Below are 18,532 nucleotides of genomic sequence, written 5' to 3'. Positions count from 1 at the left end.
TCCGTTCACTTTAAGCTACAGGCGCCCGCTCTGTTGATTCTGAAGGCCTAAGGGCAGATCTCTTGGACCCTGGCAACACATTATGGCTGAAGTATGATTGGATAAAAGCTCTAACATAAAGGCCAGCCCTCCAAATCTTGTTCTGAGGCTGGAAGCAGCGCAACCAAGAGGAAAGCTATGAAATGAAAAGCATAGACTATGGGGAATAATTTAATACATATTTGTGGAAAAAATATATCAAAATTAAATTTATATTCTGATGATGTTTAGGCCAGCAGAGAAGGCCTTGCTGGCCCTGACGGCCCACCACTGTACAAATACCTTGGTATCTGGCTTGATGATTGTCTCTCTTTTAAACTTCATGTCAATAACCTGCTTAAAAAACTGAGGGTTAGGCTAGGTTTCTTCTACAGAAACAAGTCCTGTTTCTCGCTTGAGGCCAGGAAGAGGCTCTGTGACCTTTGACCTGTGCTGGACTATGGGGATCTGGTCTATATGAATGCACCTGCCAATTACCTGAGCAAATTGGATGCTGCGTATCACAGTGCTCTGAGATTTGTCACAAATTGTAAAGCGCTTACACATCACTGTACACTGTATACCAAGGCAGGTTTACCATCACTCTCTGTACGGAGGCTCAGTCACTGGTACACGTTTATCTATAAAGCTTTGTTGGGTAAACTCCCGTATTATATCTGCTCTCTGATAACACAGAGAGTTGCAAGCAGCTATTGTCTGAGGTCACATGATGTAGTCTTGTTAGATGTGCCAAGAGCAAGAACTGTCTCAGGTAAGACAGCTTTTATGTGCGCAGCTCCACTTGCTGGAACAATCTTCAGCAGGAATTGAAACTGAGCAATCTCATTCCTCTGCATATTTTTAAAGCTAGGCTAAATGAAATGCTTGCCGATACAATGGGCACTTGTAAATGTCTATAACTATGTATCCTGTAAATATAATGTATAATGTCCTTTATTGTTTTATGTTTCATGTGGAACCTATATGCTGCAGGTCTGCCTTGAAAAAGAGATCTATGATCTCAATGGGACCAATCTGGTTAAATAAAGGTTTGAAATTAAATGAAATGTCATTCAACACAATGCTGCTCACCTCCTTCAGTTGGGAGAAAAGCTGGTTCAGGTTCAGCCTTATGGGGGGACAAGGCTGCTGAGCCTAAAGATGGATCTGTTGGACCTGGCACCAGGGGGAGGGACAACTGATTTAGTATGAATAGGCGCTAAAAATGTGCCTGCATTTATTAAAGGTAGGGAGGTAAGAATGGAGAAACCAGCTCGAGTGCGCTAGAATTTGAAAGTACACAACCGAAAAAAATCTGCCCCTTCCTTCAGAGTTCCTTAGAGAGCCCCTCCTCCAACGAACGCGCACATGACCAATGAGGGCACGAGATAAGCTTGTGCACAGATGGAAGGCTGACAGGCAGGTAGGCCATCCAGTTACTTTAGCCGGCTCAGATGATTGGTCGTGCTTTTTACAGCGCCACGGCTTACACAGATGACATGTTTGTATGTATTTATTGTCAAATCATTTAATATATTCATTGCTATCGGGATGTTAAGAGCATTCCATGGAATATAACAAGTGTTTCTGAAGTGAATTACCTACCATACCTTTAAATGTCAGCTAAAAGAGCAGTAAAATGAAAAACCTCTAAATGTTCTGTAAAGATATTAACAGTACTTAATGTCAGCTTAGTAAACACATAAACATTAGCTAACAGACTAATTTCCACCACTCATGGACCACACCCACCTTTTCTTGTGAAAAACTGGGTACTGGGTACTGTCGCCCTTTAGTCGCTCTCTCTTGTCTTTCTCTCCTTTCTCTTCTTAGAGCCTGACTTTGTTGGTCGTTGAAACATGGTACAACACACGTATGTAGGCTAAGTACTAGCATCCCTCCTCACATGCTTTCACTGTTGCCGGTGCAACAACGCGTTTGGAGGCAGGACCAAATCATTACATGTAAATAGAAGGGGGTGTACAGAGGCTTTGGGTAATTAACTTTTGGAAGAAAATAAGTTAAATGAATCGTAAGTTTAGTGAGTAATTTATCAATATAATCTATTAATGTCAATTATTGAGAATTGATGAAAAGTTACTTACATTTGTTGTCTTAATGTTCTAAACATTTTGGGGCCCCTGTCAGTCACGGGCCCTTAGAATCGTCCTAACTTTTCACCCCCTTACGGCGCCCCTGACCCCACCCCTTTCACGTGAACGCGCTCTCAGCTGGTGAGAGAAGCCCTGGCTTGATTTACCGAGTTGATATTAACCAGCGTCGAGATCTCGTTTGTTAGGGTTAGTGAAGATAACTCAAACATATCCAGGGTTTGAACTGGCTTCGTAGTACAGGGCACAGGTGGCTGCATAGCAGCGCTAATGTTAAAGACACAAACATTAAACATTATATTTTTATTTTACCAGGATGCAGTGACACAAATAGTTGGGAAGGCTTAGCCTTCCCTAGCCTACAGCACCCGCCGCCCCTGCCTAAACGGCTTGTTGGAGCTCCTGCCCCCCCCTCCCTGTGAGCCCACTGTGCTCTGATTGGTCAGCTCGCCCACTCTGTTCCAATGAGTCTACCACTATGGTCTACCAACGTTCAGTGTTGTAGTCAAGTCACCAATTCATGAGTCCAAGTCACTCTCGAGTCACCACTCTTCGAGTCCGAGTCCAAGTCCGAGTCACCAAGGGAGAGTCGTAGTCGAGTCCGAGTCCAAGTCCGAGTCACCCAAGGAGTGTCCGAGTCGAGTCAGAGTCATCATTACCTGTGTTTGAGTTTGAGTCCCCGAGTCTCAAGTCTTCATGTATTAACCTTCGTGGATATATGTGTTGAAATGTAGCTGCTGCTCTACATTGCTGTTATCCTGTCATGTTATACTAATCTGTCTATTGAACTGCTGTGAAGCAAGTTTGGCTACAATTCTTGTAGTAGGTGCTATACAAATATAAAGCTTATTACTAATATTAATATTATTATTATTATATATCAATAAACTATATTTAAAATGAGTTATTGTTATTGAGTGATAGTTGATTAGATCACATTACTCTGATGATAGTGTTCAAGACAGCCTCTATGTCTGAACTCGATCCTTAGAGTAATGTGTTACGGAGCCTTCTCTTCAATATTGTTTCCACAAAACGAGCATTTTGCTCTTTTCCAATGTGGAAGCAGAAAGTGTGAAAATATACAGCACGATGCGGGGTGTGTCTCTAGACATCTTTAGACTGGAATAGCGGGGCCCAGTACGTGAACTCGCCTCGCGGGTGCACACGCCAGGATAGAGGACATCAGACTCCAGAGAAAATTTGCTCGAGTCCGAGTCGAAGCGTTAATGTACAAGTCGAGTCCGAGTCATCATGGGGGGGAAAATTCACGAGTCCGAGTCCAAGTCAGTTTACACGATAATTCACGAGTCCAAGTCATCGTGCGCGAGAATTCAAGAGTCCAAGTCCGAGTCGCGTCAATCAGTGCGCGAGTCCGAGTCGAGTCCCGAAAATCGGCACTCGAGTCCGACGAGTACTCCAGGGCTGCAGTCGAATAGTCCATTTCTCTTAGGAACCTTGCTAACGGAGTGAAATGACCCGGAAGTCCCTCAGTGGCAGCCACGATAACTGCCGTTCGAATTCTCTAGATGAAAGGAAAGGAGGTTTCAAACTTCCTTTATAACCTCCTTTAGCTTAGGAACCACTGGACCTCCCTCACCGAAAGGAGAGGAGAAAATGCTGCCCCACAATGCATTGCAGCCGCAGCATTTGCCGTCACACAGCAGTCGGCCGTTCACGGAAACAACCGATTATGACGGAGAAATTATATCATGAAAGTTACGGTGCTTATTAAGCTTTTTAAAACGTATGTGGTAAGTTGTCAAAGTGCTTTGTTTTGAACGTTCATCAGTATTATAATAAAGACAGAAATATGAACGTTACTTTTTACTGAAATGATCAAATAAAGTCAACATCTCACAGTCTTTACTGAGCTGTGTGGAGTTTGTTCAACTTTTAAAAGATGTTTGAATGGTGATATACACAGTGATAGATGTTAAGGACTAACGTTTATAATAAATACATTTTATTTTGTGTCACATAACAAAAAACCCTGATATATCCTATGGACATTTGATTGTTTGATTTACTGTTTTTTTTATTAAAATATCCTATATTTATTCCTTTCATTTGTATTAATTTAAAACACCTTCCGTTGTGAGGGATGCAGATACAGATAATATTATGAGACGCTTAAGAGGTCATGTTATTTATTCGAAAATGTGGTTAAAAAAATGACTTAATTCCAAGCCTTTGTGCTGGTGTATGGTTCTAATTCCTTCACTGAAGCTTCAGTTTCTCTGATTTTCTACAATTAATAAAGTGATAATACTTGTCTGATGTTCACAGTCAGTGGGAGTTCTGCTACCAAGAGTCTGTGTCTGTTTGAGAGCCTTTGTGACCTTACAGGTTTAGATCTATCTGTCTAACACATTTCAGAATGTAAAAATATATGATAATACTTATACTATATAAATATAGTTGTATTGTGATGTACATGAGAAAAGCTGTGCTAAATGAAGGTCTCTCACTGTTGGGTGACAAAGACTGTATTTAGAACACAGCCAGGGCCTGTCCTGATGGGAGTGTGTTTGCAGACAGCAGAATTACCTCTGTTTAACCAAAAGGTGTTGACACATTTTAATTGTTTTCACATTGAGTCTTTAATCCAACATTTAATGTCACTATATTACAAGTTTTAGGGGGATTATAATGTATTTTAAATCCTTTAAGAGAGACATTACAGAGAAAAGTTGCAGATCTGAACCACTCACGGCAGTAGTTTTAGGAGGTTTAAAGGCTTCCCAATAAAAACACAACAATATTTAAAGCTTTATTTCGCTTCTATATGAAGATAAAGTAATCCGCTATCAATTCGATTAACCTTTGAAATTCAGCTCGTTCTCTAAATGTGTATTTTGTACAGTTTTAGCTGAAGAGAAAGCACAAAGTGGCACAGTTTTTCTGCAGCTCCTGCGTGAGCCACTGGGTTGAGTCTCTACGGTTCTCATGGTGTGTTTAAGTTCCTCTCTTCGCTGGGATTTCTCTCTCCTCTCATCAGACCGAGAATCCTCCCGACAGCATCATGGCCGCAGAAGAAGCTCCCGCTGAAGTCGCCGTCGTCGTCGCCGCCGCCCCGGCAAAGGCACCAGCCAAGTCCCCGAAGAAGAAGGCAGCCAAGCCGGCCAAGAAGGTTGGTCCCGGAGCCGCTGAGCTCATCTTGAAGGCGGTCACCGCCTCCAAGGACCGTAAAGGGATCTCTTACATCGCGGTGAAGAAGGCGCTGGCCGCTCAGGGCTACGAACACACCGCTCACATTAAACGCGCCGTGAAGAGGTTACTCGAGAATGGAGCCCTGGTGCAGGTCAAGGGAACCGGAGCCACCGGTTCCTTCAAGGCCGCCGAGAAGCCCAAGAAGGCAGCGAAGAAGCCCGCAGCCAAAGCCAAGAAGCCGGCAGCAGCAGCGAAGAAACCCGCCGCTAAGAAGCCAGCAGCCAAGAAGGCAGTAACTCCCAAGAAGGTAGCGAAGAAGCCTGCTCCTGCTGCCAAGAAAACCCCCGTGAAGAAGATCACTAAGAGCCCGAAGAAGAAGGTGGCGGCCAAGAAGGCAGCACCCAGGAAGGCAGCGACCCCCAAGAAGACAGTAACCCCCAAGAAAGCTGTGAAGAAGGCGGTTAAACCAGCTGCCAAAGCAGCGAAGAAGGCACCAGCCAGGAAATCATCGAGGAAGTAAACAGATCCTCTACTTCATCTCCAAAAGGCTCTTTTAAGAGCCACCAACATAAACCAAAAGAGCACATCTCCTGTTTTAATATTATAATTTTGCATAAATACAAGTTTGTTTACATCTGCTGCATATTTATTTGCAAAAACCAGAAGACATTGTGGTTATTTATCATTATCGCATAAGTTAGTTAATTTTACAACATTTTATTATGTTGCTATATTCGTAGACATTTACTGCTGAAGGTTCCTCTGACAGTCACTCACAACATACATCTGTTCCCATATCCTTGATAGTGTATAAACCCTATGTACATATTTTGTAGGCCTATAAAACTTCATATAAATGTACATCGAAACTTACTTCATGATCCATATAATTGTGACTATATTATTACACATTAATTCACTTTTACTTGAGGAGATCGGATTAGCTCCTGATTTTTATAATAAATTAATTATTTTACTTTATTTTGTATGTTTAATAAATAAATTAGATTATATTGGATATACTTTAATGGTAACATTGTTCATTTGTTTTGTCACTTCAGCATGCCAAACTATCGTATAGTGTGCTTCACTTTGATCCTTTAAAGTATACTTTATTTTAAAAATATTTCTCTAAGAATACACTATATTGTTTGAGTATATGTGTATAGTCAGATCTATTTTATAGTATATGTTATTCGATCATTTAATTAAGTGAGGTCTATTGTACTTGACACAGTGAATGGACTAACGCTTCTCTGATTTGTCGATGGTAGTACCACTCAACCTGACCAATGAGCGTACAGCTGCGCTCCTATATAGTCTGGTGAGAACTGTGACCGAGTTACTTTCTTCTCAACGTCGAAGAATAATCACATAGAAAATGTCTGGTCGAGGAAAAGGTGCAGGAAAGGTTAGGGCGAAGGCCAAGACCCGCTCATCCCGGGCCGGGCTCCAGTTCCCCGTCGGCCGTGTCCACAGGCATCTGAGGAAGGGCAACTACGCCCATCGTGTCGGTGCCGGAGCCCCGGTGTACCTGGCCGCCGTGCTGGAGTACCTGACCGCTGAGATCCTGGAGCTGGCTGGAAACGCCGCCCGGGACAACAAGAAGTCCCGTATCATCCCCCGCCATCTGCAGCTCGCCGTCCGCAACGACGAGGAGCTGAACAAGCTGCTGGGAGGAGTGACCATCGCTCAGGGAGGCGTGCTGCCCAACATCCAGGCTGTGCTGCTGCCCAAGAAGACCGAGAAGCCCGCCAAGAAGTGAGCACCCCGAACCCGCTTCTACCAACACCCCAAAGGCTCTTTTAAGAGCCACCCACTTCCAACTAAAGAACATTCCTCTCTACACTACACGACTACTCAAAGGCCCAGAACAGTGATCTCCCCCCTGCTCTATATGTATTTAGGTGAACAACATATAAAACGAGTTCTATATTACACCAAGTCACTCAAACTAAAAATACCCATATTATATAGCAATACACACTTGAAACTGAACTCTAAAATACTATTATTGATTGTATCTGTATTTCGGGGTGTAGCCTCTAAACTAAAGCAAATTCCTTCACAATGTCCTTCGTACATCCAGCAGGTTAATCACCACACTCTCAAATGAATAGTGGTTTGGTTTCTACATCCGTCAGAAACAGCCCGAGTGAGCGAGAATTTGAAAATCTGCATCTGGAGTCCAATGAGGTGCTTTCAGTACTTTGACTCCAGGTCTTTGAAGATCTGGAAAGATTCACCAAAAACCAAATAAACAGCAATGTTCAGATCAATTACTTATTTATGTTTTAAATAAAGCTGAATGTATTCTAGTATTAATATCACTCTATAACCATAATACTTTACATAGTCTATCTGTTAATTGTGGCTTTCTTTTCAAACTAAAATGTCCCTGACTTCCTCTACAGTGGACATACTGTAACATTCAAAAATTAAATTAAAAAAGGCTAAATTGCAAGATGTTTTTTTTAACCCTAAATAGGAAGGAAATCAAAAATAAAGAAGATTGGAAAACCTTTGTTTCCTGGGTTCCCAGGAGGAGAAAGCCCCTTTTGCTGGATGTCACGTGGTTTCCTCTCTTCAATAAGGCTTCTGTATTAATGTTGCTGAATTCTACTTCACCCAAGTAGCATTCAGTACGATTCTCTGTCTACCTGAGCCACGCAGTACGCCATGCTATATTTCCATTGTGAATGATGCGAGCCAGTCAGCAGTGAATATCAGGACCAAGTAAGATGTTCATGTATTGAATTGATGTGTATTTCCAAGATGCGTTCAAGTCATTTCTTCATCTTTCATTGCCAAAAAGTTATAATCAAATTAATGCTCAAATTTCACACCAGCTGTGACTGAAAGTGTATTTGATTCAGGTCATCGCTTTGCTTATAAATAGCTGACTCCATAGTAGGAAACTCAGATAACATATACTTTATTTTCTCAATTTAAAGACATTATTTTGTTATTAGAGAATCAGAAATCATAACGGGTTTGTTGCCAAGTAACACATACTTAACATTTGTCTTGGTGTTTTATTCGCATACATAATAAAAACTATTTTAAGAATGCTATAATAACATTAGAAATATAGCAATATTTACATCAAAATATGTATGCATTACAAAATGCAGAATTCAGAGTTTATGAATGTATAGAATAATTTGTGCATCATTCATCTTTGCTGGACTTTTGTATCATAGACAAAGTGTTAACAAAGCTATATGTCACACATGGATGTATAACTAAAACAGTTTAACAAATGAGCGCGAAATTTGAATTTTCCAATCTCTACCAACCAATAGTTGAGTTGCAGTGTCACGTGTATACATTTGACCAATCAGCGTCGTTGCCGCGCCTGCTCTGGCTATATAAGAGACACAGACAAGTCTTCCACGTTACTACTTTCCAACAGAGAAGCAGACTCCAGCTAGCCATGGCAAGAACCAAGCAGACCGCCCGTAAATCCACCGGAGGAAAGGCTCCTAGGAAGCAGCTGGCCACCAAGGCTGCTCGTAAGAGCGCCCCGGCCACCGGCGGCGTGAAGAAGCCCCACCGTTACAGGCCCGGTACCGTGGCTCTGAGGGAGATCCGCCGCTACCAGAAGTCCACCGAGCTGCTGATCCGCAAGCTGCCCTTCCAGCGCCTGGTGAGGGAGATCGCTCAGGACTTCAAGACCGACCTGCGCTTCCAGAGCTCCGCCGTCATGGCTCTGCAGGAGTCCAGCGAGGCCTACCTGGTCGGCCTGTTCGAGGACACCAACCTGTGCGCCATCCACGCCAAGAGGGTGACCATCATGCCCAAGGACATCCAGCTGGCCCGCCGCATCCGCGGAGAGAGGGCTTAAACTGACCTGAGACCAGAACACCGAAACACAACGGCTCTTTTAAGAGCCACACACACACGCATACAGAGCAACCAGTCCTGAAACACATGTGTGCATATACTTTATAAACACGTTGTCCCCCTTTGATTATTAACGCATGGTCCATATTAACACATTATGATAGTATAGTATATAATGCTGATCCAAATTGCTCCTACCGCTGGGTTGTAATGCAGGCTCTCATTTATGGCTCGACACTGACATCTAGTGGTGTCTTTAGATAAAGCTCATACTAATGCCTACAAATAGTACAATAAATCAAATCAGTTTTATTTATAGCACATTTATAAACGATGTCTGGTGGAGCCAAAGTGCTGTACATATAATAAAAATAGCCCACAGTAGAGAATCTTTACAGCAAATACAACGGCACAGATTGTTCAGAATATCAGTATGAGAAAAAAAACGACACCCTCAATATGAGAGCTTTAAAGTAACACACTGATTTTCAGACTTTAAAACGCATTTATTTCAGGACTATGGGATGTACCTGCTTACCTTTCCATTTGTCACTACCGAAACGATCACCTCAATTACTGAAACTGAACCAAATGTTTCGGTCGTGACGATTCTATCTCAAATGGAGCAAAACTAAAGAATGCTAGCAAGTACATGGCTAGCATTCACGTTGTTGAAGAGGTTTGCACATAAAGACCTGATACTTTGCATAACATGCAGTGTGTCACTTGCATCTAACTGTGTGTGGGCTGGGTATAACATACCGTTTAGTTTAAACAATATTATTTAAGATGTTACTGATTTATTTAATTTTGAAATAGTGCTGTATAATAGTTTGTACCATGTTTGTTTTAGAGCTACTAAACTAACTCCTAACGGTATAGATATAATATACAAAGGTCACATTAAAGAACTGCTAATTGGAGATGATAACTTCATTAATATATTATGTACCTAGATATACCTAATTTCTTAAAATAACACATAAATAAAGAACTGTTAGAAAGACACACGTGCTAATATTCAATCCACTACAATAGAGCCACTATTTCCGTCCTGCTCCAAACAGTTGTTGGTGAACTGCAGACACCTGGGGGAGAAAGGCTGGGACTAAAAACCACCTGTTCTGTTTTCACTTCAAAGTGCGTGAGGGCAAAAGATACGATGAGTGCTTAAAAGTTACGGTCCGCTATTGATCGGTGAACTGCAGACACCGGCCAACAAGTAGCTCCTGATGGAGTGTAGGTAAACCGAGTTAGACATTAATGATGGATCCAACAAACGCTGTGGCTTTATTTATGTGGACTGACGGATGTAGAAACCAAAGCGCTATTCATTTGAGAACGAGGTGATTAACCTGCTGGATGCACGAAGGACATTGTGAAGAGGAGTTTGCTTTAGTTTAGAGGCTACACCCCGAAATACAGATTCAATCATTCATAGTAATAATTGGTTTTATTTAAAATGTTTATTTCTCTAATGTGGGTATTTTTAGTGGAGACTTGGTGTAATTATGACTCGTTTTATATGTTGTACACCTCAATACATATAGAGCAGGGGGGAGATCACTGTTCTGGGCCTTTGAGTACTCGTGTAGTGAAGAGAGGAATGTTCTTTAGTTGGAAGTGGGTGGCTCTTAAAAGAGCCTTTGGGGTGTTGGTAGAAGCGGGTTCAGGGTGCTCACTTCTTGGCGGGCTTCTCGGTCTTCTTGGGCAGCAGCACAGCCTGGATGTTGGGCAGCACGCCTCCCTGAGCGATGGTCACTCCTCCCAGCAGCTTGTTCAGCTCCTCGTCGTTGCGGACGGCGAGCTGCAGATGGCGGGGGATGATGCGGGACTTCTTGTTGTCCCGGGCGGCGTTTCCAGCCAGCTCCAGGATCTCAGCGGTCAGGTACTCCAGCACAGCGGCCAGGTACACCGGGGCTCCGGCACCGACACGATGGGCGTAGTTACCCTTCCTCAGATGCCTGTGGACACGGCCGACGGGGAACTGGAGTCCGGCCCGGGATGAGCGGGTCTTGGCCTTCGCCCTAACCTTTCCTGCACCTTTTCCTCGACCAGACATTTTCTATGTGATTATTCTTCGACGTTGAGAAGAAAGTAACTCGGTCCCAGTTCTCACCAGGCTATATAGGAGCACAGCTGTACGCTCATTGGTCAGATTGACCCGTAACTGTGATCGTCCAATCAGAAAACAGGTCGGTCTGCCGCCTGAATTCTTTTCAGAATGAGACGTTAAAGTTTCAATTTGTATTTTCTGAAATAGTTTTCACCCGTTCAAAGATGAATATAAACTCCTGCAATTTAAGAAGCGAAAGTCTCAATGTGTGTAGAACATTAAGACATTCATAAAGGTGACATACTTAATGTTTATTTACAGTGTGTAATTAACTTATTAAATAATATATTCCGTATTATAACTCAAATGACACACCCACCTAAATACATGCGGCTGTAACGTGGGCTAAACATTTAACGGAAAAAAATAATGATCATCAGTTTTAACTTATTTGTGTAGATTGTAATTTGTGTAATGTCTACTTTTGTTATCTTTAATATTTTGAGGACATCTCTTATTTCATATTATGATTATGTGTATTCATAAAGATCTATAACGTATGCCTTCTCAAAATGTATATAGTTCTATTTTATTTTGATTATTTTGCTAGGCATTCTTCATTCTGTGTCTTTGTATGCACCAAATATACCAAAGCAAATACCTTGTATGTGTTAACCTACTCGGTAATACAACCTATTCTCATTCCTATACATACACTATACAGTTGCAAGAAAAAGTATGTGAACCCTTTGGATTCTCCACACATAGCGTTGTGTGTTCCTTCCAAACAACTCAGCTTTGGTTTCATCTGTCCACAGAATATGTTGCCAGCAGTGCTGTGGAACATCCAGGTGCTCTTTTGCAAACTTCAAATGTGCAGCAATGTTGTTTCTGGACAGCAGTGGCTTCCTCCGTGGTGTCCTCCATGAACTCCATTCTTGTTCAGTGTTTTATGTATCGTAGATTCGTCAACAGAGATGTTAGCATGTGCCAGAGATTTCTTTAAGTCTCTAGCAGACGCTCTAGGATTCTTCTTCACCTCATTGAGCATTATGCGCTGTGCTCTTGCAGTCATCTTTACAGGACGGCCACTCCTAGGGATAGTAGCAAAAGTGCTGACCTTTCTCCATTTATAGACACTTTGTCTTACCGTGGACTGTATATATAAATGGACGTAGGGTCTGTGACGTCACCCATAGGATTCTGCAGAGTTGCCGAGAAGCCCTTAGTAGGCGGAGTCGGCCACTAACGGCTCGACAGTGACGTCAGAGTTTAACTCCCGCATTCTCCAGCCTGCTCCAAATAAGGGCAAAGAGGCGGAGCCGAGGCGGGACCTACTGCCTCCGAGCTGGAAGTTCCAGAGCTAGCTGAAGCTACCAAGCTAAGCTAACATGCTCCCCATCTGCACACTGCCGTCGCATTTTACGTTTCTAAGGTAAGCGGACATGAAAAAAAAATCAGCAAAACTATAAATAATAATCTAAGTTATTGAGTTGTTAGCATAATACTTCAGAATCTTAAAATCCCTTAACGTTTGTATGCAATTGTGCTAAATTCAACTCTGGAATCAAGCAAATATTAATATGTTTGTATGACATTAGTTATTTGTATTTTGATATCACTTAACTACAAGTTTAATACATTTAAGTCAAGCTAAGGTACATGTGATGGTAGCTAGTTAGTGCTCTTACCTGTGAGGCCTCCTCCAAACAGCATAATAACCAGACTGTATCATTACAACTAAGTACCAGATCCTTGACTTTAGACAAACAATTCAAAAGACAACATGTATTTAAAGACCAATCTTTATTTGAATGTGCCTCTTAACCTGAGATATTAGTTATACAGTAATCTAAAAAAACTGAGCAACTCAACAGTCAACTTTATATTTCTTATTGTCTAAAGCATTTATTATTTTCATTTCCCCCCTCTCTTATTCAGAGTGGACAGATTGAGACAGCATGGTGTCCAGAGAGCTGCAGAGACTTCAGGGAGAAACCTCTGTGATGGACGTCCTGTCTGTTGGTTTGGAGAGGACTGAGGGTCTTTCCTCAGCGAGGAGGACCAGGCCTGATGGAGGAGGACCAGGCCTGATGGAGGAGCCCATGCTGGGCAAAGCTGATACCAACTGCACAGGCCTAGTCTGTCACTTTATTTGACTAAATGTGTTTACTTATACATTTAATAGGTTTACACCTTCTGTCCATATGTGCTTTTTATTTAAAACATATTTGATTAACTTTTGGTTCACATTTCAAGAAATTGTATTTGCACTCATTTTGTCCATTATTCTTACTGAAAATGTTAGATTACACATTCACATCTGACTGAAGATTGGCCCCATTTATTTGTGACGTTGCAAACTCTGCGGTACAAGGCACAAGTGATGTGAAGCTCATAAAGTGAGGCAAATATAAATAATCAGCTGATGGAGTGTAGATGTGGAAATAGCTGCATTCGATGAATGTCATGTACTGGTCTTAAAATCTCATAACATCAGCTCTTAATGTTCCTCTTGGATGTTTTTCTTGACCCTCAGAGAAGGAGAACATGTCGTGTCTTTCAGGCATGTCCTTTCCTAACAAAAATGACAGGAAACATAAAACATATTATTGCAGAACAAGTGTGTTATTTATGAAAGCAGTGTGTTTGTGTGTTTAGGGGCTGTAGATATCATTATTTTGTAATTGTAATGTTTTTTTTTATTTCAACAGTGAGCTACAAAGACAATCAGATTATGAATGAACAGTATGAAGTTCATCAACATTGAAATATATGTTATTATCAAAATAATATTGAACTGTTATCAAAACGTAGTGCAACTGTAGAAGCTTGCTCTGTTGTCTCACTGAAAGAATAACTTTTACCGTTTTTTACAGACAATATTGAGAGATAAATAGCAGCAGTTCTCACTATGTGTTAAATATCTTTGCCTTCAATACATTACATTAAAAAGCTGACAAAGTCATATTGCTAAATATCTAAATGTAACTTTTTGCATGGAAAAAACCCTCAACTTAACTGATGTGTAGCTGATCTAGTATTTAGTATTGTGTAATGGAATGTATATCAGTGTATTCAAGTCAATACTTCATTCATCTAAACCAATATTTTTCTTGATTCTTTGTACAGTATGAACAAAAGAGTCTTTGTACCTGTGTTGAAGTTCACTGCTATATATATATATATATATATAAAGTACCATGTGTACAAACAATATAACTGATTCTCTTCTGTTGGACATGTTGGATTGTGTATTGTCCGAGTCAGGGTCCTTTTTATTTTACTGTAACTTTGGAAGTTGTGTTACCAATGCTTACTGTTTATTTGATACCCATTTGGTAATGCAATTAATAAAAACAACAAGGTTTGGGTTCGTTCTTCAGATGACTGTGACGTTAACGTGTAAGCTCGATAATGAACTCCAGCTCAATCAACCATATTGTAATATCTAAGTAATCATCTTGAAATATGACATTAATAATTGTAATATACACACATCTTATTGTGAGGTTGATTTCACATACACTACTTCGACATTAGCTTGTCTACATACTTGATCATAGCCAATTTAAATTAACCTTAGATGCATACAGTTCTACCTACATAATAAAATATCTCTAAATTACAAGGATGTAACCTTATTTTATAACCTCAAACAGAAGCCGTTTGTTCAACAGTATTATCCCACTTAACGCTTAACACTTGTCTATTTCGTTTTAACCTTTATATATACAGTCTATGATTTTAACTTGGAGGCTACGATTACAATCGTTAGCACCGATGTAGCTACCACTAGCTTACATGCTAACCCAAGCCTTACCATTCATTACGTAGCTGATTAAAATCATTAACACATAAATAAAGCACTCGAATTTCACTTACCGCATTCATGCACCGTCTGTTTTAACCGCAGAGCGAGTCACAATAGTCCGATATATAAGCATGGAGAACAAACAACCTCGGCCGGCTTCAAGTTGTGTTTCCTGGATGAGCTGAGCAGGCAGAGTCCCTGTAGCTTCACGGAGCAGCTAGCAGATAGACGAGAAGCTAACAGCGGCAGGCACTTGACAGAGCCGTCACTCAATGTGACCACGCCCTAATTTATGCACACACTTTAAGACCTAATATAAATAAAAGGGTCGCGTTAGAAAACAATTCACTCACAGATCCATAATCATGAGGGTGGAATCTAACTATATCGATAATAAAAATGTATGGAGCCAGGGGTAGAAACATGTTTTTTTCTGCTGTAAAGTTGGGCATTTTAACATGGGGGGTCTATGGAAATTGCTCCTTTCTGCAGCCAGTCCCTAGCGGCCCATGTATGAACTGCAGTGTGTGGCACTTCCGTATTGGCTTCCCGGCTCTTCCCCAGAGTTTGCCGCTTGGTTAGGACCCATCGTGATTTGGCGGGAGTATTCCACGAATTAATCTCTGGTCAGCGGATTTCTGGTAAATTCTCTTTCAGAACAACCTGCATTTTTTCTCCGAAGTCTGACACAGCGCTCTTCACATCCTCGAAGTACAGCAGGCGGCTATTGACTCTGGAGTCTAACAGCGAGGGGAAGTTTTGGACAAACTCACTGTCATCCTCTGTGTTGGAGAGCTCATTCATATCAGAGTCTTTCGTCTTCAGGTCATGCAGTTCCTCCTCCAGTTTCTCCTGAAGGTGTTTGACTCGTTACAGTTTTCCGCTGGGATCCAACCATCTTTTTCACAGTAGACTTCCTCCCCTCCACGGTATGGATCAGCCTTGAGAATACATAAAACAATAAATAAATGTGAAAAACGGAAATAAATTAACGTGGAAATAAAACAGGAATAGAAAAACACAGGAAAAAATAAATCAATATCGAGAAAAAAAAGATTATTAACAGGATGTTCAAAAGAAGCCACTGAACAAAACCTGCCCAGCAACAAGCAGAAGACCCTCATCAGAAAGGCGTTTCATTGGCTGATTGGTACGAACTGATGACTCTGTGGCATTTGTAAAGTGCAAGTTTCACTGATGTTTGTAAGGAAGTTGTTTTAAAGTATCCGTATTCTTTAAACACACCTTAGGAATCTCAATCATTGCAAACTTTGTTAACACACTCTGAAAAATGATGTATAAGAATCAGGCGGAAAGTATTTAACTGTTCGACTTGAAGATCACGTTATAAATAAATAAATTACAGAAAATGGTAAATGTTGCTAGGGAAACCAACCAAGACCAACCAGTGATAAATAATTAGATAAGACATTAGATACTCCTACCTTAGGAAGCACAGCTTTTACCCGTAAGAAAGACACTGTTTACGAGTAAGAGCTGTACAGCATACTTTCTGACAAATATAATTATACATCTGTTTGTAAAACTGTCTTGATTCTCCCGTGTTAATTCATTTTTCAGTTTCACTTTGTCCCTGCTGTTTTCCACCATAAACTGCCCTATACCACTGTGTGTAGAAGATGAAGTGTGCTACATGGAAAGAGATTTTCAAAGTGTTACTCTGAGGACACATTACTGCTATTTTCTTACAACTGGATATAGACTTGTTATACCACTGCTTACTAATAAAACACTGAACACCATGAAACTATCTATGCACACATTCATGGGGTGTCTGATCACTGAGTTATTAATGCTTGATTCACATGCAGCAGATCCCACAGTACTTATTTAATAATATTGGCATTTATGTTTGAGTTTCTTTTATTTAATATTTCTGATAAAGCCACACTGAAGAAAGCTGTTATTGAGTAAACCTGAATATTAAACAGGCTGAAAATGATTATCTGTACTATGCATTTATTGTAGTTTTGACCATCAGGGAAATGCATTCAGATGTTCTCAGGTTAGAAATAAGTGTTGTAAAAGCAGTTACACTACATGATACATCATTACACATCAGGGTAGTGGAAACTACAAATAAGACTTTATAGTCGTTGATTAAATAAATGTAAAAGTGTTAGTTGAAGGAAAGCTCTCTGGATAGAAGTGTGCGGCTCTTAAAAGAGCCTTTGTTGTTTGTTGAAGCGGGATCAGGGTGTTCACTTCTTGGCGGCCTTCTCGGTCTTCTTGGGCAGCAGCACAGCCTGGATGTTGGGCAGCACGCCTCCCTGAGCGATGGTCACTCCTCCCAGCAGCTTGTTCAGCTCCTCGTCGTTGCGGACGGCGAGCTGCAGATGGCGGGGGATGATGCGGGTCTTCTTGTTGTCCCGGGCGGCGTTTCCAGCCAGCTCCAGGATCTCAGCGGTCAGGTACTCCAGCACAGCGGCCAGGTACACCGGTGCTCCGGCACCGACGCGATGGGCGTAGTTACCCTTCCTCAGATGCCTGTGGACACGGCCGACGGGGAACTGGAGCCCGGCACGGGATGAGCGAGTCTTGGCCTTGGCTCGGGCCTTTCCTCCGGTCTTCCCTCTTCCAGACATGATTGCTTTCTCGGGTTTACAGAGCGGTATGGCAGTCTGCTCGCCACAGCGGCTCTTTATAGCCACCAGCTGCTCTCTGATTGGCCATCAGCGAGCGTATTGAAGATCGTCCAATCAGAAGGAAGCTCACGTCTTCTTCCAGTTGCTACTAAAAAGAAAGACACTAAACCTGGAGCTATTCTAGTAAATGTATTGAATAGATGTATAATCTCTGTCAGATGAGCACAGTGTTGTAACTGTTGTGATAAATAGATATTTGTGTTCGGATTGTTAGATATATTCACATGTAAGTGTGCAGGTGTTTGTACAAACAGTACAGTACAGTTACTTGGTTCCAGGTTTGATGGCTCCAGCCACAGAGGACTGTCCGAGGAGGGATGAGTCTGAGGGTGAACAAGTTGAAACTGTGAAAAAGTTCTGTTTCAAGCTAATACAATATGATAGAACTCACCAATAATACTTGCATGTGTTTTGTACATTTGTAATGATCAGGAAGTCTTAAGCATATTCTTCATCAATTGTTCCGTTATGAGATTGATGTCATATTCTGTAGGAAATAGTTGACTCTGTTGTGAAATGAATCTAAAACGTGCTTTCTTATTTTATTGATGCCTCAAACATCTTGGTGGGAGAACAATTTCACTAAAGCAAAATACAGTCAAGTAATCCATATTATCCGTTTTGTCACTTTGCGTTAATCACATTAACTTTTTTTCTATTGGCATAGTAACAAACTATATTATGGCCTTTTATTATTTTAGTACCGTTTATACTTTTACATTAGTTAAAGTTTATATTCAATGTTCTGTTGTAACATTGTTAAATTAATGGTTCTTGGCTTGATTACCTTTAAAATAATGACATGTGTTAATAAGGATAAACCCATCAAATGAAACGTTGGACTAAACTATGCCGTTAAATCTCTGCC

The 18,532-nt window shown here is 41.2% G+C and overlaps 4 protein-coding genes across 4 annotated transcripts; 3 read left to right on the top strand and 1 right to left on the bottom strand.

The window, feature by feature from the left end:
- The first annotated feature begins 4,804 nt into the window (after window positions 1–4,804).
- LOC117442136 (histone H1-like) lies at window positions 4,805–6,067 on the top strand. The gene has a single exon (XM_034078139.2). It carries the CDS (start codon window positions 5,155–5,157, stop codon window positions 5,800–5,802), a length of 648 nt encoding a protein of 215 aa, XP_033934030.1. The 5' UTR covers window positions 4,805–5,154; the 3' UTR covers window positions 5,803–6,067.
- A 585-nt stretch (window positions 6,068–6,652) lies between these two features.
- On the top strand, window positions 6,653–7,047 carry LOC117442181 (late histone H2A.L3-like). Its single transcript, XM_034078181.2, has one exon. The coding sequence runs from the start codon at window positions 6,664–6,666 to the stop codon at window positions 7,045–7,047; it is 384 nt and encodes a 127-aa protein (XP_033934072.1). The 5' UTR covers window positions 6,653–6,663.
- A 1,671-nt stretch (window positions 7,048–8,718) lies between these two features.
- Window positions 8,719–9,187, top strand: LOC117442177 (histone H3). The gene has a single exon (XM_034078178.2). The coding sequence runs from the start codon at window positions 8,719–8,721 to the stop codon at window positions 9,127–9,129; it is 411 nt and encodes a 136-aa protein (XP_033934069.1). The 3' UTR covers window positions 9,130–9,187.
- A 1,503-nt stretch (window positions 9,188–10,690) lies between these two features.
- LOC117442179 (histone H2A type 1-like) lies at window positions 10,691–17,617 on the bottom strand. The gene is made up of 3 exons (XM_034078179.2): window positions 17,225–17,617; window positions 13,060–13,075; window positions 10,691–11,193 (listed from the first exon to the last, which is right to left on the bottom strand). Exons 1-3 carry the CDS (start codon window positions 17,602–17,604, stop codon window positions 10,807–10,809), a joined length of 783 nt encoding a protein of 260 aa, XP_033934070.2. The 5' UTR covers window positions 17,605–17,617; the 3' UTR covers window positions 10,691–10,806.
- Window positions 17,618–18,532: the final 915 nt, after the last annotated feature.

Source organism: Pseudochaenichthys georgianus, unplaced genomic scaffold (genome assembly GCF_902827115.2).
Source record: "Pseudochaenichthys georgianus unplaced genomic scaffold, fPseGeo1.2 scaffold_308_arrow_ctg1, whole genome shotgun sequence".
Lineage (NCBI taxonomy): Eukaryota > Metazoa > Chordata > Actinopteri > Perciformes > Channichthyidae > Pseudochaenichthys > Pseudochaenichthys georgianus.
Note: the sequence above shows the minus strand (reverse complement) of the source record. Positions and strands in the feature narration are given on the sequence as shown.

Excerpts from the sequence above, each read along its gene's own strand:
- LOC117442136 (XM_034078139.2), top strand. The coding sequence starts at position 5,155 with ATGGCCGCAGAAGAAGCTCCCGCTGAAGTCGCCGTCGTCGTCGCCGCC.
- LOC117442181 (XM_034078181.2), top strand. The coding sequence starts at position 6,664 with ATGTCTGGTCGAGGAAAAGGTGCAGGAAAGGTTAGGGCGAAGGCCAAG.
- LOC117442177 (XM_034078178.2), top strand. The coding sequence starts at position 8,719 with ATGGCAAGAACCAAGCAGACCGCCCGTAAATCCACCGGAGGAAAGGCT.
- LOC117442179 (XM_034078179.2), bottom strand. The coding sequence starts at position 17,604 with ATGTCTGGAAGAGGGAAGACCGGAGGAAAGGCCCGAGCCAAGGCCAAG.